A 24,359-nucleotide genomic window follows, 5' to 3' on the forward strand; every position below is an offset into this window, starting at 1 on the left:
GACGCTTTGATTGGTCCAGAGCGGTTCATTCCAATTATTCCCATTATTCCGAGTTGAACCAAAACAAGCGGGAATTTCAAATAATTCCGGATATCCTGTCTACCAAATCGTATCCGTTTCCGGTAAACAGTGTTGTCAGTTTTCCGAGCATTGATAAATAAAACTGACAACACCGCTTTCCGGAAACGGAAACTATTTGGTAAACAGGATATCCGGAATTATTTGAAATTCCCGCTTATTTTGGTTCAACTTGGAATAAATGGAATGAACCGCTCTAGACCAATCAAAGCGTCTGGTTCAGAATTTGCGGTTAAGATTCCTTCTGTTCGAAAAGAGGAATAATTGGGAAAATCTTTGGTCGCGTAATTTGGAGGTTAGGTTTTCCATGTTTTTGTAAGGTTTCTGGAAACATCTATTTTCATTTTGTGCTGGATCAGCAATTTTATCCTCCTTGTGTGTAGTTTTTCATCTGTTAATTTTTTGTGCTACCGTTTACTGTTTTGTCTAGACTCGGAGAATATCTCTCCTTCTGAAATGGGTGAAATAAAACATCAAAAGCCCTTATTTCGCCCCCTGGATCCCGATGATACTGAGCCCGAAGTCACAGAAATTGAAAGCTTGTGTATGAACTGTCAGAAAAATGTAAGATTTTCCCATTCTCCAAATTACTATTGCCATATCTTAGTCCATTGCCTCAGGTGTAACATGCAGCTGTCCAGTTGGTTTGGAAAGTTACTCTAAAGACAGATCTACGGAGTATCGATTCACTGTTCCCTGGAAAGGAAAATAATCTCTTTATCGTGACCTCGATCTCATGATAGCATCCATAACATAAATCTCTTAATTTTGGAAGTACGTGGTGTCATACTTAGGCCATTGATCTATCTGTTCGAGAAGTGTAAATAGTATTAAAGTCAGTGATGCTGAAAGACAGTGAATTATTCCATAATATTAATTCCAGGATGTGGTGAAGATGATAACCCCTTGTTTAAGATTCTGACTACTTTCAATGGTCTTAATAATGTTCAATTTACACCATTCAACTTTTTATTTGACTCAAGCATTGGACGTTGGATGGAAAGTTGAACGCCACAGAATTGGTTTAACTGCTGTTGCAGTGTGCTATCATCAAACGGATTTCGGGTACTTGAAGCAGCTTCCAGTTTGCGAAGATACAGCCAATATTTGCCAGAATATTTTTTCTCAAACTTCCAGCCAAGTCGATAAGAACGAAAAGTTGAATGTGACTTCCCATTCTAGTGCCTGTTCAACTTTTCTTCATATTGTTGTGTTCTTTTGTCAGAATAACATCATCTAGCTTTTCATTCATTTAAAGGCGAAGTAGAGTTGAATAGTGTACATTGGGCTTAAGGATCCTCAGAAAATCAGCTCTGAACGTTGTGTACGAGAATGGAGAGGCTGTAACTAGTTAGTTTTGTGACGTCAAGTTAGCAGATATTTACCGAAAACAATAAGCACAACCGGGCCATTGATGAGTGAGGCAGTCGCTGACCAATCAGAGTGGCCGAACTTGCGTGAGCGGCGCGTTTGAATCTGAGAAGAGTAACGATTTTTGGTATAAAGCTTTCATTTCCTCGATCAGCAGACAATGTCATTAATGATTTGGTTAGTTTTCTGGAGTGAAATTTCAACCCTTCCCAAAAGGTTCTTATGAAATTTTGCATTAGATCAGCCCCCGTGAAGATATCAACACGAAAGGAACATGCATCAGGCGTTTTCCCACAAGAACACATGTTAAACTGCGTCCGAGTCTCATTTACTAGCGTAACGTCACAGGAACGTAGTTACGGTCTCTCCATTCTTGTTGGCAACGCTCTGATCGAATTGCGGCCAAGAGACTAGTATACACCTTTTTTGACATGACTTCAAGTAAATTAAGTGAAATTAGAATTATACTTGTATCATTACCCAACACATTATTGTGCCTTTTCAGGGTACCACCAGAATACTCCTGACGAAGATCCCGTTCTACAAAGAAGTTGTATTGATGTCCTTCTCATGTGACGATTGTGGGTATCAGAACAACGAACTACAGTCAGGAGGCGAAATTCAAGAGAAAGGGATCCGAATCAAGTTGGTTGTGAACACGGTAGCAGATCTGAACCGGACAGTTGTTAAATCTGAACATACAATAATAAATGTCCCTGCGATTGAATTTGAAGTCAAATCTACCAAAGGAGGTACAGTGATAAACATTTTTTACTTTTAATTCCACATGCACTCTTCCTCAGAAGGACAACTTGCACATTTCTCAGCATATTTGTATAAACGAGGATATAGTGTTGGCTATGCAATCTTGTATTTCTCTTTACAAGTTGAACTCACTGGTAGATAACAATCCATTCCCTTAACAGAGTAAATGAATCTCTTTACCTTCCAGCCACTGTATCACATGCCACATTTGTGATATCATTTTCCAATTCACAAAACATTTTTGAAGTTCTAAAACATAGTATCACGATCCAGGGTTTTTCTTAAAGTTTAATTTCATGGCAGAGTGCAAAATTTCTTGGTAGTATGTGCAATTTACCCCAATTTTTCAAGTATTTTAGAAACACAAAAAAATCGGAGTCATTATTTTTAAAAGTTGCCTCATGTTGGCTGCGATTCTAGGATCGCAAGATTGGGCATTTATCTCATCGCTGCCGGCATCTTCAATATTTTATTGACTCCGAAAATCCAGTTAAGTAAGAATTCTATGCTGCAGAATGCGCTACGTTTGAATTTTGGAATGATATCCTTCTTGCATTTTAGTATAACTTCATTCCAATTTGCTGTATGTATGTCTATGTTTTGTATGAAACAATTATGAGAGCCAAATGTCTCTTTCATCCCTTTGATGTTGAAGCCCTGACTGATGTATCATAATCATTGCTTTTTTTTACGTTATAGATGTGACAACAGTGGAGAGTGTTATTTCAAGCGCTATCTCGAGTTTTCAGGAGATTCATTCCAAGAGCCTAGAAGCCAATCCGGTGGAAGCTGATGTTCTCGGTAAACACATTGAGAAGCTAGTTGGTCTGTTGGAAGTCAAAGAACCTTTTACAATGGTAAGATGTCAAAAGGAGTTTTTAGACATAATGTTCCCCATCAAACCACAATCCTTCAGGCATCAATGCCAGAAGGATGTTATGAAGGGAGTGCTTTATAGCTACAAAGCTTGTTCTGGGAGTGGAAGATGGTACCAGTTTTTACAGCAGTTAAACTTCAGAAATTCCAATCAGTGGAACTGAAAATATTGTGAGGAGCTGGGAGCTTTGTCTGTGTTTTCTCAAGGAGTCCCAGATTTTGCAGGAAAACTTAGAAATGATGCACAGCAAAACAAGAATGACCACATGCAGGAGCTACAAGGAAAATTCAAGAGTAAAGTTAGGAGAACAGAGGCAGTTCAGGTCTGTTTGAGTCTTGTGATTGGCAATGCAGGTAAAAGCTTTGACTTGCCATGATAGGCCACCATCGTAAACTGAGCCAGTAAATTGAACCAAAGAATTGATCAACTTTTTTTCTTTGCTCTCTCGTTTCCTACATCTCCTTATTGTTCGTCTGGTTGGTTCTCTATAAGGTATTGTATAATATCCCGTGTCAGAAGGCTGAGGAACAGAGAAATAATGAAAGACAGTGGATTCTGAAAAGTGATAGCACTTTTATGAGTGAAAAATCCCAACCTGAACGCCTCTTCCTCACCCTTTTCTTTAGCATCAGTGGTGGATCGGAAGGATTTTTCCCTCCCAAATCCCACTTTTCTTGAAGGACTGACAGTAATTAAGTTATAGCTTTGTTTCACCAACCACTGCTTTATTAATGAGTGAAATCTACATTGAATATGGCTCAACGTCTGAAAAGCCTAACTCCAGAGTAAAATGTGCATTAAAGAGTTGAAAATTTTGATGCCTCTGCAATTGAGTAGGCAATAAAATATGCTATGTTCATCTGTAGAAGCATTTAAATGCGTTGAGAGAGCTTAATTAGATAATGAGTTTGGTTTCATTTGAGCTTGAGTTGAGTTGCTTTTGGAATTAAAATATGCATCTCTTCCACAGTAATTCTCATCTTAACACAATCAATAGTGCAATTATGAGTTCCTTGCATTTTTCATTCTCTTGACTATATTGAGTCTGTTTTTTAAATTGATTCATCCTCTCCTTTTTCTAGTGCTTCGAAGATATAAGTGGAAACTGTTTTGTATCAAATCCCCATGCACCTCAAAGAGATCCTGATTGTACGTCACACCATTTTGTCCGGACGAAAGAGCAAGACCATGCACTGGGAATTTTCGATCACTCGGAGGTAGAAGACAACGAAGCGAAGCAGCAGGACCATATTCTTCCTCCTATCAATGAAACAGGTCACACTCTAGAGGATCTTGAAGGCGAGGTGCTATGCTTCAGAACCAATTGCCCTAACTGCAGTGCACCTTGTGATACCAACATGAAGATGACCAGTATCCTTTTAATCACCTCACGTTCAACGGGCAGCTTGACGCTCCAACTCCCCAAAGCACTTTATACCTCAGGCATTATGCTTTATACATTAGTCTCAAGATTTGATATTATAGAGTATGACCTCTGCAACAGTTTTTTAAATGAATCTTTTTCAAAAATACATATTTTGTAAAGTAAAGTGGTGAGGCATTTTGCATCGTGGTTGCAGTTTTTGAAATCATCTGTAGGGTTTCTACTACTAAAGCGAAAGCAGGGGAAACTCGAGGCATTGAATTTGAAGGGAAAACATAGGGAATTTGACCTTAACTCTGGAATTTTTGCGTTTTCAAAATCCACAGGTCTCGACCATTTGTGCGTAACCACTCCAATGTAGAAAAGTATTGTGTGATAGTTAAGTTGGACAAGATTTTTACAAGTTGAAGGTAGCCTTTTCAAGTTGTCAACAATCAGAGTCTTGGCAGTGTATAGTTATATACCTCTGTAACAAATGCGTTTTAGGAAAGAGTTATTTCATGCAAACATTGCAGGGAAAATACAGGGAATTGGAAAATCGAAGAAAAGTAAAAACCCTGCATGTGTTCATAAACCTCTAACAAAAACGTATTTAACATGTGTTTTATGAAAGACAAAGTGGGAGGTGGAGGATTTCTTACTTGCCTTTTAGGATGCCAAACAACACAAATTTTTGTGCGTTTTCATATTTACTCTTGCCCCAACATTTTCACACAAAGACGCACTTTAATACAATAAGTCAGCCTGCACTGGACATTTTGGAAAAGAGATACCTAATGCTCATAATTCAGGACTTGGAACATATGATAGATAGGGATGCATAAAATGAAATTTTAGTGAAAACCACACAATACTCTATTGATAATTAGAGCTAGCTGTACGTTTTAAACTTTCCTATGGATAGATTTCTTTTTCTTTGATGTAATTTTCTCGATTTCTGATTCAAAAATAGCAGGGAAATGGAAATGTGACTGAATCTATGAATGACCTTTTTCCCCATAGAGAATATTTTCCTCACATTTTTTCAAGTGCAGAATGGATGATGATTTGGATATTTAGGAGCATTTTTTGACACTGAAAGCTCAAAAATTGTTAGAGATACGAGTCCTGAAGTTCCAAAAAAAAAAGTTTAGGTTGTAGAAAAATGTGATATAACTTTTTGCATAAATTATGGGAAAATTTTCTCATGGGAGATAAGATCCCATTTCACAGGATCCGGTCACAAATTAAGGTCTACTGAAGTATTTCACTGGGTCTGGTTTGGAAGAGTGTTGCTTGAATCTTGATTCGAGTTATAATTATAACATGATGGTAACAGTGGTGTCACTTCAATCAAGTGACTAAAGAAGATCGAACTTGAGCGTTACTTTGATCATAGTATTGAATTTACTTTTGAAGAATCTACAAGCAAATTTTCCTCACCAAAACTTGTCTGACACTTTACCTGCTTCTCATATTGCTTCTACGAAGAATAAAAATAATTTTGTTGTATCTTTTCTCAATTAAAAGAGTTTTTGTTCATTAATATTCATCCTTAGCCATTCTTAGATATTCCTTATTTCAAGGAGATGGTTATCATGGCGACAACCTGTGAAGCTTGTGGGCACCGCTCTAACGAAGTGAAGGGCGGAGGCGGAATTGAACCTCAAGGCTTAAAAATAGAGGTCAGCGTTGTTGACAAAGAAGATTTATGCCGCGATATTCTCAAAGTAAGTAATATTAATAGGATAAAAAATGAAGCACCACTCCTCAGTTGGAGGACTTAAAGCAGGTTTCTGCAGGCTCAAATCAATACGCATTTCATATTTGTTCACGTTTGTCCCTGTTTGCGATCTTGTGCATTTCACTTAAAAATTTTCTGCCACAAACAAATGAGACTATTAGAAATGTCAACTCTTGGAATTATGCAAAGAAAAGATGGAGTAAAGATTTGCTGCATTCAGTTCCTCTGTTCTAGTTTTTAATTTTCTTAATTTAAAGGATGGATCCTTTACTAATGATTTTTTGAAGACCTTTGGTTTCAATCTAGTTTTTTCTTTATCCAATGCAATAGTGTGGACTAAGAATCATTAGTGTGGTGATTAAAGAATGACATGAAATTTATTTAAATTCACCGTTTCAATGTGTAGAAAAAAACCTATGAATGATAAAACTTGGAAAACATGCTTCAGTTATGATGTTACTAAACAAGTCTGTAAAAAAATTGTAAAATACGGCTCTAATATTTTGCTGGGTCACAAAAAATGCTCGATCTTGGGATCTTAAGATAGTGGCAAATGCACGGCGAATCTTGGATCGTGAAGTAACTTAATCAAAATATTATCTTTTTTCTAGTATTTTCTCAATATTTTAAAGAAATGTCATAGGTTTTCCTGGTATCATTTATATCGATGGCGAAAGTACGGAACTAAGTATCTCCGTTCACAACTTTGCAGACTTCCTGTCATATTTCACTGTTCTTTGAAGAACTACTTAGCATAATTTCTCGGAAACTTCCTTACCTTTTCCTCTATTTGAGCCAAATATTCTGTTTAAATTTCAAGGTGTAAAGTTGACTTGCTTCTCTCCGCAAAACTAAAATAGGAGCAGAAAATTGGAAATCCCGCAATAAAGATACGTCGTTTTGCACTTTAGCCATCGATGTATCATTAATAGTTGAGACATAATCTTACGAACAGATATTGTTTTTTGAGTAGTTTGGTCTAAAACTATCCTAAATTTTGTTCCCAGTCGGAGACTTGCAGTGTATCAATTCCTGAGCTGGACCTGGAAGTCGGATCTGCCGCTCTTGGCGGGAAGTTTACGACTGTCGAAGGCTTAATCGTAAATATGAAGGAACAGCTGGACTCTCAAGGGCGGATGTTTAGTGACAGTGCAGAGCCAGGTTCCCTAGAGAAACTGCAAGAGTTTCTTACCCGGTTAGATGATGTATTGAAACAAAAGACACAAATCACTCTAGTCCTGGATGACCCTGCCGGAAATAGTTATGTTCAGGTACATCTAACTTAAACTACGACAGTACCTCAGAATTCGACATATTTATGCTAAATGGAACTATGTGCAAGTGGAAAGATGGGGTATGCTCGTTAGTGCTCGGACCATAAGAATGAATAGAACTTAAAAAGCGCCAGTAACGTTAGTGATGAGGACTGGGCAGGACGAGGCGCTACATAAGCAACGACGACTAGGTCGTCAGTCTTTAACTCATGAGCCCTGTCCACAAGGCTCTTGTGACATGCCCACGGCTCACAAGTTAGTGCTCAGTTCCTTTTGATTTAATGTCAAATCATGCTTTTCCATTTTCTCAAAAGGAACTACTTATATCCACTTTTACATTGTTTCTTATCCAGCTTCCACGAGCACACCCCATCTTTCCACTTGCGCATAGTTCCTTTTCGCATAAATATGTCCAATTGACCATTAGACATGGTATAAATTTAAGCATTCTGGTATGTGTGCCTCTCCAAAATTTTACAAAGAATATGATTTGCTCTGTGAAAATTAGTGAAATTACCTCTTAACTAAGACATCAGTGGTTTTATTTTGCAGTGGTTAAGGAAAATTTAAATTTTCTGTTCTTATTTATTTTCTGTTCTCTGTTCTGTTTCATTGTTTTCAAATCACGCACTACTCGGTATCACAACAGTTTTGGCAGGGTTTTTAATAGAGTAGTGTTCCATCCTTGTCCTGTTTTGCTCAAAGTGTTAACAATGTGCAACAGCTGAGCTGAAGTGCTATGATTGAGGTTGCCATATTTTCATACTGAAGAAGACTGTAGATATGTACTGCTACGCTGACATTTAGTGTCGGTTTTAACTCATATAGAGGATGGTGCTTTTCATGAGCAGCAGGTTTGAAGTCATTACATTTAAGATCTTGGTTAGGAGTTACTTTCGAAGTTGCAGACACGGTGTTCTACCTGATAATGTTATCAGGTAGAACAGTCAGAAGATGAATGTTCATTCATCTTCTGACTAATATTTGCACGTTGCTGAGTGGCCCATTATGCCCAGAAGCTTTTTTAGTTTTAATCGCAAATTCTATTCATGCAGCCTTGGACTATGAGAGCTAGTTTGTCAATCATATGACTTTGAAGTTATCCATAATTTGCAGGAAGCTTCAGCTGCCAGGTATTTGCAAGCGTTAAGCAATGTTAAAGGGGTGATTTTTGTGGGATGTAAAAGTTATTTTCATTCTTTATCTCAGCTGCCTTAATGAACTGATACTTTTGGTTTTGTCCTTTAACTGTTTTTTGGGAACTTTCATTCCTTTACTTTGTCTCGATGATGTCACAAAGATGTTGATATTATAGCCACAGTGCTTGTTTCTTTGAAACAGAAATACTCATTACAATTTGGATAATGTCATGTATACATCTTTGTCTCAAATCTGAGAGGCACTTAAGGTTTACCACAACCTTTGCCGTCCACGAAAATTATTTTGTCTCCTATATTTTTAGATTTCCTTATTCATTTGTATTATTTGCAGAGTAAAACGCCTCCAGACCCTGACGATGGACTGAAGATCACCCATTATGAAAGGAATTTCGATCAGAATGAAGAGCTTGGATTGAATGATATGAAAACTGAAAACTACGAAGAGGATAGTTGATTTTCAGATGGATGCATTATCAGTCAATAATCAGGTCCTTTGTTTTCCTTTGTGAGGTGTCATGCACTAAATCATGGTTGCTTTGATCACAAAATTTCAGATGTTATTCAGAGCCTATAAGCTCTGTCCAAAAGGTTCGATCGTCCTTAAGTTTTGCAATTGTTAAAATTGTTGAAGTTTATTTCTCTTTGTTTTTATTCAATATCTCTGTTTATCTGTAATCTGTTGATTGAGCCGTTAAAATCGGTACTTTTTGTTGCAACAAGATCAGATATTAAACAAAACATCATCAAATTATATTATATTTTATTATCCATATCATACATGTGTTTGATCCCAATATTTTTCTGACCTCATTTTACTCAGTTTTATTTGCATGAAGTATTTGACTTTTCACATTAGAGGGTTTTTTCCTGGTATATTTTGCAGGAAAGTCTTGCTGATGATTTATCCACAGCTAGAAAAACATTCATCTGGTTTGCATATTGCTCTACTCATATATTTCCTCTTTTATTTCTTAAAAATTCGTACATACCATACTTAGGCTGTATGCCTCGTATTTATCTACATTAATTAAATTTACAAAGATATTAAGAAACGAAGTAATGCTAGATTACACAGAAGAACTAGAAGACCTAAAATATTGGAATGCTTTGTCTCTTGATTAAAGAAAAGTAAGATATTTTCGCATAGGAACATTGAATAAAATTTTAGCATAAAATTTCATGCAAGTTTTCACAAGTATGCAAATAATACCACCCACAATTTTGTGATAAAACAGTAATTTGTTTTTCTAATCACCTAACAACAATGGTTGCCTGGGACTGGTTGGTAGGGACGGGACTAAACAAAGCGCAGGATTAGCCCTTGTGGGCTATTTGAAGTGGGAAGAAAAGAAAAGAAAAACAGGGTATCCGCTGGCACCCCATCATTTCAATTCCTTACATTGCACTTCATTCATAATGGATAGCAAAGAAATCACGAACAAAAAAAAGGTATTAAACAAGTAATGATTGTATATTACAAACATCTTTACAGACATACATCTCAACACAAATGTACAAGAGATAATAATAAAAATATTATAAAAACGTTAAATCTCATTTTGATATGTTTTACTTCCATGGCTAATGATTTATGTACACAATTTGGAACAAAAATATAAATATCTAAATTTAAAAAAAATAAAAAGTGAATACAAAAATAGAAAGGTGAAAAATAATGTGATGATATGCTTCCTTCCGAAACAGCTGGATTAATCTTAATCAAAATTCGAGTTAATGATAATTTTGATTTTCAATTTCTTTCGGTGATTCTCTCATTTTGCGTCTACATTTCGTTTTTTTAGATTTGATCAGGCCAAGTAAATAGCTAAATATAGGGGTGAATATGAACATAGGAATCAACATCTAACTATCCATGTTTGTATAAATTAGGTTACACTTAATTCTCTTGAGCAAATATTTGTGACAAAATAAGAGAAAGACTACAAACTTACTTCGAAATTAAAAGCGTATGGCGACTTAAAAGTCTAGCAAAAATGCAAATTCAAAAAAATTACATATCAACAAAAAACAGACACTGAAAGCGAGAAATTCGACAAACTTTGGCACAAAGTTCAAAATACGGTGTGAGATACTCTGTAAGATCTCGGACACTGTAAAGGCAGTCTTATGCAATACCAAGTTTGGGATGATTACATTATCATACAAACAGCTTGGAGGCAAAAAGCACAGTTCTTGTACCTCCCTTTTTGGACTGTAAATATTAGTACATAGACGCTTAAATATTAGTACTAGAGAGCATGTGGATTGAGACACTTGCTGGAATAATTTTTGATACAAAATGTTAAGTTCTAAAAAGTTTAAATCACAAGTAAGTAAGGGCTTCTGTAATTTATCTGAACAGAATCCTTCCCATGAAAGGGATCAGCACAGGATTTTTCCTAGGAAAATGATCGGAACAGGATCATTCTCAGGAAAGCGATCGTTTCAGTGCATTTCTGGTAGAGATTTCCTCTCCCAAAAAACATTCGGGTGTTAAGGAATGCTCAGAAACTCTTCTGGGAATGGGCTTGTTGCAAACTTTTGCTGGAGCAAAAATTAGAATTGTTCCTTACAGATAATGTCTCAAAAATCACGATGAGCGCATCGGCAAACTCTGAAATGCACTCCTAACTTCACGATCTGCGTAAGAAATTTGCGTTTTTTTACGCTTCCCGCTTCAAAAAGGATACTGCAGCACAGGTGAAAATTTCGTTGGAAGAGTTGTTCCATTCAATCCCTGTTGCTGGAGAGCACAAGGTCAATCAAAGCAGACATCTATCAATGCGAGAAAAATGTGAATGTAAACACGCCGATTATTAACAGGTGGTTAGAATCAGAGTCCCTTCACATTTGTTTTGGCGGATTGGCGTCGGCTATGTCGAATATTGCCTAGTATCCTTTTGAGCAGGGGTTGGATGGAATGACTCCTCTAATGAATTGTTCACCTGTGCCGTGGTATCGTTTATGAGGCAGGCAGCTTGAAATTACGCAAATTTTGTACGTAAATTGTGAAGGAATGAGTGCATTTCAGACTTTGCCGATGTGCTCATCGTGATTTTTGAGACATTTTCATCCAGCAAACGTTTGCAACAGGCCCATTCCTGTCCACAGCACTAAACTTTTCAAGGCAACTTAAATTCCTTGTTGCAACTGTTCTAGAAATATAATTTCCTAACAGCTGCTTATAAAATTATTGCAAAGATTGCAGAGCTACAGTTCCATAGGTTCAGACAAACCATGGTCTTTCTCCTTAAGTGAAAGCTGTCATTTAAGGTTAAAAAATTGTTCTAACGCGAGAGAATTTCTATAGTGGGAATATTGAATAAGTCTGTTGCACGCAAAAGATATAGGCAAGTGAATGGATTCCTTGAGGATACAATAGGCTGAAAAATACCATGGGCACATGGGAAAAGTCTGAAATCCACTCCCTAGCGCACAATCTGTGGAGTTTTCAACATGTTTTTTCAAATTTGTCAAGTAATCGCGCAGTTTCTCTCAGTCCCCAGTGACCAGGTTTGCCCAAAAAGAGGAGTTAGAATAAACATACAGTTTTGAAAACTTTTTTTGGATCGATGGAAATCTTATGTGAGGAAATATTTCAGCAGTTGCAAGAGTGTTTGTTCATTTAGGTTAGATTTTCTTGAGACTCTCTCGGCAAACATCACTAATGGCCACTGAGTGGCGACCTGGCATGATAAATTTGAAAGAGCGTGGTACAAACTACACATATTGCGTGTACGGGAGTGGACTTAAGACTCTTCAGACGTGCCCATCCTGATTCTTGTGCAATTTCACCTGTAGAAGGTTTGTACCCTTTGTTGTATCTTTTGCGTGCTACAGACCCATTGAACCTTTTTTTTCTTCTGGCACCTATTTAAAAATTAGAATATTCAAAGAGGAGAAAAGAGGCAGGGTTGAATTTTTTAAATTCCCAAAATTCGTTGACTAAGCTTGTAACAATGTTCTCCTTGAAGATAAATAGGCTACTTTGGTTTTGGACCAGGTCGAACTGCATTTCTTGCTTTGATTCGGGCCTGAAGTGTTATGAGGAGCCCTGTCAAAACATCGTGATTGTGTAACTTTTTCCCAAAAAGCAGCCGCTTGACAGAGTCATCGTATGTGAGTAGAGCCACCATGTTTTGAAGGAGGAATCCTTGACAGTATTCCATCAGCTGGAAAGCATGGTAAACCTGAAAAGAGATGGGCAAAAATTAAATGTATTTAAATGTAAAACTCGTACAAAAAAATTATCAAGAATAGCCCGATACACATTAGAGAGTTCCTACCTGAGGTCAAATTGAGTCCATGCAGAATAGTTTAACAAGCACAGAATTCTTGATGACGCTCAATCCCTGATTTTCAGTTCATTTCCTAATGAGAAACCGCGGATCCTCTTTTTCAAGGATTTTTTTGGGAAGAACTACATAATTCCCAGGAGTTTCAGTTATGAATATAATTTTTTTTTTATCTTTCAGCCGATACTTTGGCACACATTCAAATTTTTGATTCCAAAAGCGTCCCTGATGTTTATATTATCTGGTTAATGAAAGCTTCTCTATTATTCTGATGATTTGATGATCTAAAGATTTGAAGAAAATGCCATTCAAGAGGTCAATGAAGGCAGCTCAGGTGCATTAACAGAAATTCTAAGCGATAGAAGAAGAGGCACCCGGGTTTCTAGTGAAGATTCCTTGATTTCTTCCTGCATTTCCGTGAGATTTATTATTTCCTAATGAATACTATTCCTCTCCTAGTTCTACACACCATGGTTTAGGCACTACAGAAGATACGCTACCTGGATCCCAGTAATTCATTTCAATGCCAAATCGATGACAGCTGATTTCCTATTGTACCTACTTCAGAGGTGTTGAAAAGTACCTCCTTAAAGTCATGTTTCAAACAGACTCCTGGGTAAAATCATGCAGTCATTACTATTTTTAAAAGATTTTGTCTGAATTTCCAGTAATATTAAAAAGAAAAAACAACCTGTAAAGTTCACTTTATTTCTTAACTTTATCGGTCATATTTATCAAACTAATGTAGAACCTTTGTCTTACCGATTTTCCAAAATTGATTATGTTTTTACACTACGGCCGTTTCAAGCAACCGCTCATCGTCAGGTGATAGGAAAAATTTCTAAAAAAAACAAAAATTATGATATGTTTTTGCAATTGCGAGTAGGCGTTTGGTTTCCGCGTAAAAACCTCAACAATTTTGGAAAATCGGTAAGAAAAAGGTTCTACACTAATTTGATCCCGTAACGTTAATTTCAAAAGAGATTTTTTCGAACAGTGATTCCCGACTCTGGCTCCCGGAGTGTTTCCCCTCATAAAAAGAAAAATAAGAGATTTTTTCCCAGGAAAGATAACTTACTTTGGCATGGATATACATGGAGACAGTATTATCAAGGTCGACCATGTCGCAACATTTAGCTTCACAAAACCGCAGTAAGCCATCCAATTGGAAGAAATTGGCTACCGCCATCAACTCCAGTACATCATTGTTGTCTACCTCGAGATTTTCACAGCCACCATTGTATAGAAACTGCATTACCAGCTGGAAAAATAGAATTTTCAATTTTACTCAAGTTCCATCAAAGCATAGAAAATTAATCATAGGAGTTTTTATTAAAAAGAAAAAAGGGGTTTTCCTTTGAAATAAAATTATCTTGATCTAGGATTCATAAAAAAAAAATTCATGCCCAGTGATTTTGATTATTGGATATCTCTCTTGATGAATCCCACCTTATTTGTTAATCTCTGCTAGCATGTCTTGGGTCGTAGCATTTCAAACTTTCTGCTCAAAATATTATTTCTTTTCCAAGGAAAACTTTTGGGTTACAATTTTCAGAGTATTCTTTTTATGAACTAAAAATATTACAGTAGTTTTCATTAAATGATATTGATTGGCTTTTCATAAAAAATTAAATAAATTGAAAAAAAAATAAACAATGCAAAATGTGCAATGTAACAGATCCATTTTTTCTGAGTTCCGCCATTGATTTTGTGCTTGTGAAAGTCACTAATTTGGCGCACTTAAATACATCCATATTTTCAAAATATGGCGAAAACATACACATCAAACTTTAGCTTATAATTTCTACTCATGAATTTCATTTATTATATTCAAAATGTATATATATAATGTAAATAGATACTTTCTATTCATTTCCAATGGATATATGAGCACTGATTAGTTACAATGCTGATTACAGACCTGGAATATATGATATCTGATGTCATTAATCTGTACAATTGGAGGGTTTCCTTCGCAAAGCTTAGAACTGAGCATGTTGCGGAATCGTGACGAAGCTGTGACGAGGACGATCTTGTGAGCGTAGAAGACGCGGCCTTCGACTCGAAACTGAACGTCGCTCAGCTCAGGATTGTTGACAAATTTGGGATCGATTCGAGCGCTCCCATTCAGAATTGAGTCGCTGATCCGTCGAATTGGCTCCCACCCAAAACAAGTCTGAAATATATCTGCTAGTAGCAAAGTCGTGCCTTCGTTCTGGAAAATAAGATAAATCACCATTCAATTCTGAATACTGAAACACCCTGGTATTGATAAATTTGGTAGAGACTAATAAATTTGTGCAGAATTGCCCATTATCAGAGACTCCTGCACTGAACTATCAACACCATATGTTCCGTACGTTTAAGTTAAGCTATGTTACTTGCGTTATTTATTTTTATTAATTCATATTTCAGAGAGGAAGCTGTAGTGTAAAGTTTTGGAGATTTCTCTTCTCAAGCATTGTGATACATAAAGAATACTGACTTAATTTTCGAGGAAAATTTTCAACGAATTACACACATTTGTTTTGATCATAATGGATGAATCGTCAGCAGAGCTTCTGAGACACCAAACCATGGAGTGCCCTTTCTGCACCCAACCCTTCAATTTAACATAAGAAATTCGTAACTTGAACTAAAAAAACCTAGAATACCTTGCTATGCCTGAATATACTGAACAGAAGTGGGAGGCATTCATCCACAAACTGCGATGACCAGTCATCCGGCCAGACCTGAAGGAAATCCTGGAGGAGTTGGTCGATCATTGTCTCTAGGTGATGATCATGGGCCGTTGCCAACGTGTACATCCAACAATGTAACGTCCATGGTATTCCTAAGTTCCTAATATCCAACGTTATTTCTGAAAACAAGGAGCGGATATTAATTTGCGTATAGACCAAAGAGAGAGGACTGAATGACAAATTTCGGAAAACATACGGTACAATGAGATCATCAGAAATCGTGAACATTATTTAAGATCAATGAAATTACCTTATTAAATATTTTCGAGGGATATATTTGTAACCCTTTCTGGTGCAACCACACTTCTGGCTGACGTCAAAATTAGCCAGGAATCAAGTAGAAATCATTCATTTTTTTTTTTTAGGTATAGCAATACTTTGAGTTTTTCATTGATACTTTTGCACTTCCATTACATATTTAAAACCAAATTGTTTTTAGATTCTCTATTACTGTCCTTTGAAATGCTCTCCTTTTGCAAAAAAAGAGAGAAAAAAATGGATAGAAGAATAAATTTTATAACTTACCTAAATAATTATTTTCTGCACTATGATACATGGATTCTTGGAGCGATTTGATTTGAGCTTTACTTAATTTTAATATTTGAGCACAGTTCCCTTCCCCAGCACCCTGAAAACGAAACAGAAAATGTGTAAGAAATATAAATTCAGTCCCTCTGAAAATTAAAATTAATTTATGATTTCCATTGATCAAAAAAAATTATCAATTTTTGCAGAGAAGAAATTTATATAAATCGTAAGTTATTGATATCCAGTGTTAGGCACTATTAAATTTTTCCCTAAAGATGATGGACCCCTAGACAAGGTCTTAATTAGAATAAAAGCCACATGCTTTCTCTTGAAAATCTTAAGCCGAAACCCATTCCAGCAGGCTGATTATTGAAAATGAAAGACAAAGCTATAGACTTGGAGGACATAGAGCAAATGATGCGATCCTATCGGTGGAAGTAGGTCGTTGCAATGAAGAAATGAGGTAAGTAATAGACTAATGAACAGCAACCCTCAAGATTCCCTACAATTAGTCCATCATTTATCCCTTCAGTCCATACGAACCATCCGCTACAACCAACAGGATCACCCCATACTCCCTACATCTTCTTTGTCTAATGGCTTTGTCTATCAATTTCAATAATCAGCACGCAGGGTTGCCTATTCACTTCTGATTCTCTGTCATTTTTCCCCTGACTCCAAAATTGCTTTTCTATCTAATCAAAACCTTCATTAAAATTTATTTTTCTTTCGATTGAGCTGACGTTCGTTAAACTGTGGACAAATTCCCCACTTCTAGAGATTCAAATTGAGAAAAAAGGCACACTATTGCCTCTCTTAAATGATTCCCTCACTGAGTAAATCTCTTGAAAGGTTCTCTTGAATGATCTCTGAAAACCTACATCTAGTTTAGGCGTTGATTTTTTTACATACCGTTGATTTGTTTTCCTTTTGAAATTTTAAAGAGAATATATGTTGTACAATGCTTCAAGTCACACCTTGTCTCATAGCTTATTCAACAACAATGGACAGATTTTGACCGAAAAAATTGTGAATATAAAAGGTGATACAAACCTGTAAACGAATTCCTGCCCTTCGATCGTTCGTTAACTGATTGAGTCCTTCAGCTAGGATTTCCTCTAACGACAGAACTTCTTTGATATTGGAATTCAGAGGATGGGACAACAGTTTATGAAGTACAGATCTGAGGCCATGAGATGCAGACACCGACACAGCACTGATAGAATAAATAAAAGAAAATATTAAATCATGGTTTCTCGCAGAGGAGCTTCTTATAAAATCAACCGCAAACAAAAATTCAACATTCTACAAAGTGCATAAATATTTTCTTCTGCAAGAAACAAGATGTTCTTAATTCACACCGTTTGGGCATAATTCAGCACCTAGGGAATTTTTCAAACCAGGTTACTGGCTTGTCTTCGACTGTTACTGGTCTAAGTCATGGACAAACAGAAAAAAAGCAAGGAATATTTCTCTCTACATTAGTACTGGTTATCACAAAAATCTTCAAGACGCTCAGAGAGATACGAAAGGAATCCATATTTCCACCAATGTTATTCCATATCCTACTTATCTCAACATTAGGAGATCTATAAATATTGACTCTCTCATGCTCTCATGCTAGGTATTGACGTTCTCGATAATGCTCTCTCATGAACATTTTTTTAACAGTTAGCTAAGGGTCAAATGCGTGGTTACATTAAGTGCTGGTACAAAGAAACAACTTAAAGGTACCTCACCTGAAACAGCCTCGTTGAGCAGCACCTGAGTAACATAGTGGATCTTTAAGCAACGTTGAGAAAAATGGATGGGCACCATGAGACAGGAGCAGCGAAATTATTTCTAGATTCCCGGAGGCAGCTGCTACCTGGAGAGGGGTGATGGTGCACTTTTCTTCGCTAAGCTTTGCGCCACCTTCAACATTTGCACCACGTTCGAGTAATAATTTGACTATCACAACATTGCCTTGAAGTGCAGCATAAGTGAGAGCAGTCCAGTGTTGGTGTTCTGGATGGACTGCCGAGGATCCCTGGAGCGAAGAATCAAAAATCAATATTGAGCTAACAAATAATCAAATTAATACCAGCCATTTTCACTCAATTCTGATATTTATCTTTAAATATTACAAAGGAAGCAAAGAGGGGGCAATTGAAATTATTTTTCCACTATATAAGGACGTAAAGGTTAATGAGATCAGTACTTTATTCACAAACTATGATATGAAAGAGGATCCCAGCAAGTGTTTCTAAGACAAGAGAAAATTAGATTTACCTGGCTGCCCGGAGGTGGAGTTTCCAAGTCGATATCACAACCGAACTCGAGTAAATACCTAACAGTCTGTTCGTCATTGTTGATACAAGCAAGCATGAGGGGACTTAATCCACTTTCATTCAGAGTATTTAGCTGAAAAATAATAATATGCATGTAAGGGTCTAAAAAAATTTTTAGAGAACAATAAAATAAAATAAGACGCATGGCAAAAGAAAATAACTGCAGTTCTAATAGGCACTACTACCTATATTAGCAAGATAGAGTTTTGTAAAACTGTCAATTACACCCATTTGCACTTTTAAAAATTATTTTTTCTGTGAGGGTATTTGTGTGATGAACTACTAGTCAGGGTACAAAATTAAGCACCATAATACACGATTCTCTATCAAAATTGTACATGGAATATGATTTGTACATTAAAGACCTCCAAATTTGATCATAAGTTAGAAAATACGATGTTTGTCTACTTTGATTCAAACTTTTTGCCCACAGAAAAACTAGAATCAATTCGAATCTAATTGAGCACTAAACTGACTTCGGTAGATTTTATGATGGAAGCATTTTCCTATGTATGAACCACAAAAATCAATATTTGTTGTGTAGTTGAACTTTTTTGGAATTACAACTCAATTTTGACAAAGCCGGATAAACAGTGGTCAGATGATCTGGGCATTACTGCACATAAGACTAACAGAAAACTAGCAGAAATGCAATGTGTGCAGAGAAAAGACCTCTCACCTTTGTGGCAGGTAGAAGCTGGATTGCATGCGTTATCATGTCACGAGCAAAACCAGTCGTCAGTAACTTAAACGCAACAGAAGTTTTCAAACGTCGTATACTTTCAGGATCCTTTGTTGGTCGGCGAATGTTTGTCCCATCATCAAACCTGTGGAGTAAATATAGACTAAATTAACCATTTTTAAGGAAATATTCTTTTTAATGGAGAAAAGCTTCAAACGTGACAGAAAGTTTCTTCTTTATGCATGTATAATCAGTTTTTATGTCTATCATCAATGCTAATGGACAAAAACCTGAAAACCTAACTCAAGGTTCCATTAAAAATTCCAAAAACCAGAGGTGTTCAGCGAATATCAAGGAGTTTAGAGAATACTCAACATAAGGTTTTTCAAATTTGTGGCAACTTGGGGTGGATCAATGTAGTACAATTCATTAGAAAAAAAAGAAAGAAAAAATTGAAAGAATAAAGCAATCTTGAAGTTTTTAAGGGAAAGAAATAAAAAAAAAAAAAAACCTGCAGATACAAAACATATTGTAATTTTTGTTTGTTTTAATCCATTTAAAGTGTATCATTTCGGCATAATATACCTTTTCTCAAAACTTTAAAATCCAAGTAAAAATTAACAAGAAAAAAACTGTTCTAATTTGCCTAGGATATTTTCAAAAGAATACATCTACAATGTATGGCCACGATTTCATTTTGCACTGATCAATATTTTCATAAATGGTACACCTCTAACTGAAAGTCAAATTACATTACAATGAGAAGAAAAACTAACAAATTTTTTCTCGAGAGAAAAAGCTTCAATTTTTTTTCTTATTTTTCTTTTAACTTTATTCACAAGGTGGAGCCTTGTCTAGGGCCCATGGGAAGGTCTTCTAATTTCAATCTATAATTAAAGCTCTATATTTATCAAGATTTTGTCCCCAGGAAATCAGAGAGGTGAGACTCAACAGACGCTAACGCCCATACGATTAAAACATCAGCTCGTCATAGTAAAAAACTGGATAAGAAAATTTACACTGCCACAGCTGCCACTGCTTTCATTACTGCACTTCCAGGTATAAAATTGCCTTTTAAAAAATGCTCAACATGCTTTTCAAACACTTCAAAATGCTCCAACAGAGTCAATGATGGGGGAAAATTACTGAAGCACAGAAATTTCTCTCAAGCAAGGATCCAAGAATCGGTACGAGTTCAACTTACAAAATTGAGAATACAATACTCACCCTGGAGGCCTGATTGGACAATCAACACCCGGCAAGAGCAAGCGTGCTGCCTGTAGCACATCGTCCTGATCAATGACTGACGACCTGCGGTATTCAGCATGCGCAGTGGTCGTGCGTACCCATTCAATGAGGGGAGGCAAAACAACATAAGCTCTTTCATAGACCAACTCCTGGACCGGGCCTGGGTGCTCCAGCTGCGAACATCGCATAAAATAGAAGAGAGCTTGGATGGCCTGCTGCGACCACGTCATTGTGCGACTGCAAAGCTGGAAGGAGCTCACACGGTTGATGAGGTCGGCTAGCTCTTGAATGGACCCGACGCAGGTCGTGAGGAGCGTCTGCTCTGAGCATTTTGAGAAGTTTGTGGGTGGTGGTGTCTCGCCGTTCATGCTACAGACGCTTGCCCAGCGAGGCAAAGTTAAGGTGCCTGGAAAATCCAAACAAACATGTTGAAAAGTTTGGAGAAATTAACTTCGCCCTTGAATGGATCAAGAGACTAAAATAACAAGTACCTACCATGCTTGGAAACATTGCAGGATTATTTGTTTTACTTGTTTTCGGTACAACTGATCATCAATATTTTACATGAAATTTCAAATGAGTTGTTATTGCTCTTTCACAGATATTCTCTGAAAATTTTATGCAAAAATTTCGATAAAATCACTTAAAAAAAATCGTGGGGAAATAGATAGGTACACTTATCAATAAATACATACGATTTCGTAGTTTCAATTATTGGTATGCAACATTGACTTTTTAAGATCCAAAAATTGCGAGAGCACTGAACGTTTCTCAACTCAACAAAATAAAGAGCCATCGACACAATTTTTGCTACTCTTTTACAAAAGGCATAAAAAACGCATTCAAGTAGAAATTTAAATACATCACTACTTAGGAAGATGAATTCATAATAATAATTGATAATTCACAGAAAATTTGCAATATAGCTTACAAATAACAGTGATAAACTTTCAGAGGCAAAACAAAAAATAATGAAACAGTCTTTTATACTGATAAACGAGAGACGCTCGATAAAAAAAACTTTTGTCCGGCCTTAAATCGATAACTGACCAACAGTAGACAGACCCTGAAGTCAAGTTTTCTGTCATTTGTTCAGTTATTAAAATTTCAGAGATATGAGAAACACAGGACGCTACCTGATGCTGTTCGTCCTGTATTTAGGTGAGCATTAGGTTGAAGCAAACCCCATAAGTCACCATTATTAGCTATGGAATGCTCAAACATGGAAGCTGTTAGAACAACATCTGTCTTGTTGGGCAAACATTGTAGAATAATTTCTTCAAGTAAATTTTCTAGAGCAGCTGTCATGTATACGGCCGCATATCTACAAGAAAAAAGAAAAAATGTTATTACATGACGGCACAAGATACACAATAGACAAGTATAGACCACTAGACAAGGTACCTACAAATATAAGCATTCAGATATATATTTTGTTGTTTCCTCTTCAAAATGTTTGTATAGAACAACTGGCACGATGAAAATTACTGCCTCCAGCTCCTAAAGAAGATATGACTATTTATTCAGCAGTGGCTACGAAAAATTTTAATTTCTCGTTCAGTCAAAAAAAAGTAAAAACCAAGTCTACATGAGGCAAATTGCGCACTACATCAGTTTTGGCAGGCTTCATACGGGTGCTGTCTTCTTTCACCAATCTGAGTTGTTTGAAGTATTACCAACGTTCAACAGCTGAGTCAAAGTGCCAAGATTGAGGTTGCAGTATTTTCATACTACAAAGACTGTTACAACGACTTTTAAAGTGCAATTTCTCTCAGGTATATTATAGTTTTTTATGAGCCTGATGTGACGTATGACACACCGCTCAACACGCCTTTTTCCAAACATGCTCTCAAGTGAGGATAGGGAACGCTCCGGTGGAGGGCTGATCAAGCGATGCATCATGCAGCCTGAAAAGCGGCTTGAGGCACTATCTGCATGTAAATATCTGTAAATATTACATATTGTGATTGCTGGCTTGTTTACCCAAGAGAAATTACTTTAGTTGAGAACATTGAAAAATGTATAAAAATTAAAAAAGGACATAAGTAAAAAAATAAATTTGCATTCAACTTACTCGTGCACCAATTTCCCCAGTCTTACATCCACCATCCATCGGTGAAATTTTCCTACAGAAAGATGAAGCCCAGCGCGGCTTGATTTACTTTGTTTTAACTGGTCACCAGAGACAGCAAACATAGCTGCCGACCGTAAACAGGCCTAAGAGAAAAGAAAGACAGATATTAGAGTTGCTGAAAATTTTGAGACACGGAGTCTTGACTTAGGAGCATTAGCAAGTGGATCATCCTTACGTTCAACATTAAATATGTACGTACCAGGATCAATTATCACTGATTTCACCAATCAAACTTATGTTGCCATGACAGCTTTTTCTTTACTCTTATACAAAATGTGATAAAGAAGCAACCTATGGATCAAAGCGTGAAATCAATCAATGAATTTTCCCGTTTCTTTTCACAACTTGGATTTCTTTCATGGTTCTAAGAAGAGTTTCTATTGAAGGCCATGTAATCAATGGGTACCTCTTACCGGAGAGAGACATGCATCAAATTTTTGTTTGTTGTGAATGATTTTAAAATTTGTTCCGGTTTATCAAATATTAGATTGGTAGCAATCCTTTCACACATTCCCTGCTAACGTTTTATAGCATTATTGCTCCTGCCAGACCAGGAAAATGTGAAAAAAAAAAAAACCCGGCAAAATTCGAATGATTCATACAACAGTTTCAGCTGATTGCCTCAATGCTTTGTATTAGTATCATCTGTGACTGGGACTTTATAATTAACTCCATGGAACACCCTCAGACAGCATCTTCATCGTAAAGCAGTGACATGGAAACATGCGGTACGAAACCCTGGTCACTGTGACTGTTAAAGCTTGGAGCAACCAACGCAAAAATGGTCACTATAAAAGTCTTGTAAAAGGCTTTCACTACAGGGCACTAAAAGGCAAGGTCACTTTAAAAGGCACTGTATAAAGGTGAACATTTTAAAGGATCTCAAAAATGTTGATGGATTACAGAGGCTTTGATACTTACTTTGATGCAGGAGTCAGACAAGATAGGGCACAATATTATCCTTAAAGCACTAGATACTTCATGCTTGCCGCACATTCCAATAGGTTTGGCTAATCTTTGCGTTTCTCTGGCTATTCGCACTAATGCTCTTTGGAGGAGATAGGATAGTCGTGGTATTGTCTCCATTGCGACTCGATCCATGCTTTCTTTGACTCTGCCATTTTGAATTACCTTCAACACATCATGGTTCGTCCACGGCAAATTCTGTAGTTCCACAAGCCTGAAATTACATGATAATAGTGAATGAAATATACAAAAAAAATTTTTTTGTCGGCGATATTCAAAATACTTAATTATCCCCTGTGATCACCCGTCTATTGGCACCTTTAACAATTCAAAAATAGATGTGGGGTATTTACAACAGGTACTTTGACCTGCCATTACAGTAGCTAAAGAAACAGTTTGCATGCTAAGTTACCATACTCGAGGAAAATTTATTGTTCTAGCTTGCCAAAAAACCATGAACAGCGTTGGCCAGATGAGGCATTTAAATCAACCTGCACGTGAGGCAAATAACTAGAACTTGCTTTTACAAAGGTACATTCTTCTTAGTCTGATACAAGATATCTTTAGCTCTGCCAAAAAAAAAAGTTAGTACTCAGGAAAATTCTTCACTCATAAAACACATCAAAATTACTTAGGTCCTTGATTTGATTCAAGCAGACTCCAGTCTCATTTGTGAGCAGGAGTGTGAATTGGCATACACAACAATAGTAATTTTCTGACTTATCAGTTAAATTTGGAGAGTTTCAATGCTTCCATGGTATTTGACGTAACATATCAATAAGGAAGCACATATTGTGAATCTT

The 24,359-nt window shown here is 36.6% G+C and overlaps 2 protein-coding genes across 2 annotated transcripts in view; one reads left to right on the forward strand and one right to left on the reverse strand.

Moving 5' to 3' along the window:
• Positions 1 to 372: 372 nt before the first annotated feature.
• Zpr1 (zinc finger protein Zpr1) lies at positions 373 to 10,184 on the forward strand. The gene is made up of 7 exons (XM_019061999.2): positions 373 to 642; positions 1,955 to 2,201; positions 2,914 to 3,071; positions 4,174 to 4,462; positions 6,024 to 6,184; positions 7,206 to 7,469; positions 8,964 to 10,184. Exons 1-7 carry the CDS (start codon positions 535 to 537, stop codon positions 9,084 to 9,086), a joined length of 1,350 nt encoding a protein of 449 aa, XP_018917544.1. The 5' UTR covers positions 373 to 534; the 3' UTR covers positions 9,087 to 10,184.
• Positions 10,185 to 12,503: 2,319 nt separating this feature from the next.
• The window catches only part of LOC109044326 (ankyrin repeat and BTB/POZ domain-containing protein 2), a 97,163-nt gene continuing 85,307 nt past the window's right edge, over positions 12,504 to 24,359 (reverse strand). The window contains exons 7-19 of the mRNA XM_019061998.2: positions 23,512 to 23,770; positions 22,531 to 22,673; positions 21,593 to 21,780; positions 20,436 to 20,862; positions 19,206 to 19,353; positions 18,468 to 18,599; positions 17,936 to 18,225; positions 17,250 to 17,412; positions 16,194 to 16,296; positions 15,582 to 15,787; positions 14,849 to 15,142; positions 14,006 to 14,188; positions 12,504 to 12,822 (exon numbers count right to left, since the gene is read on the reverse strand). Coding sequence (XP_018917543.1) covers positions 12,616 to 12,822; positions 14,006 to 14,188; positions 14,849 to 15,142; positions 15,582 to 15,787; positions 16,194 to 16,296; positions 17,250 to 17,412; positions 17,936 to 18,225; positions 18,468 to 18,599; positions 19,206 to 19,353; positions 20,436 to 20,862; positions 21,593 to 21,780; positions 22,531 to 22,673; positions 23,512 to 23,770 — 2,743 coding nt within the window. The 3' untranslated portion in view covers positions 12,504 to 12,615. The remainder of the gene's footprint in view (positions 12,823 to 14,005; positions 14,189 to 14,848; positions 15,143 to 15,581; positions 15,788 to 16,193; positions 16,297 to 17,249; positions 17,413 to 17,935; positions 18,226 to 18,467; positions 18,600 to 19,205; positions 19,354 to 20,435; positions 20,863 to 21,592; positions 21,781 to 22,530; positions 22,674 to 23,511; positions 23,771 to 24,359) is intronic.

The sequence above is a fragment of the Bemisia tabaci genome, chromosome 10, assembly GCF_918797505.1.
Source record: "Bemisia tabaci chromosome 10, PGI_BMITA_v3".
NCBI lineage: Eukaryota > Metazoa > Arthropoda > Insecta > Hemiptera > Aleyrodidae > Bemisia > Bemisia tabaci.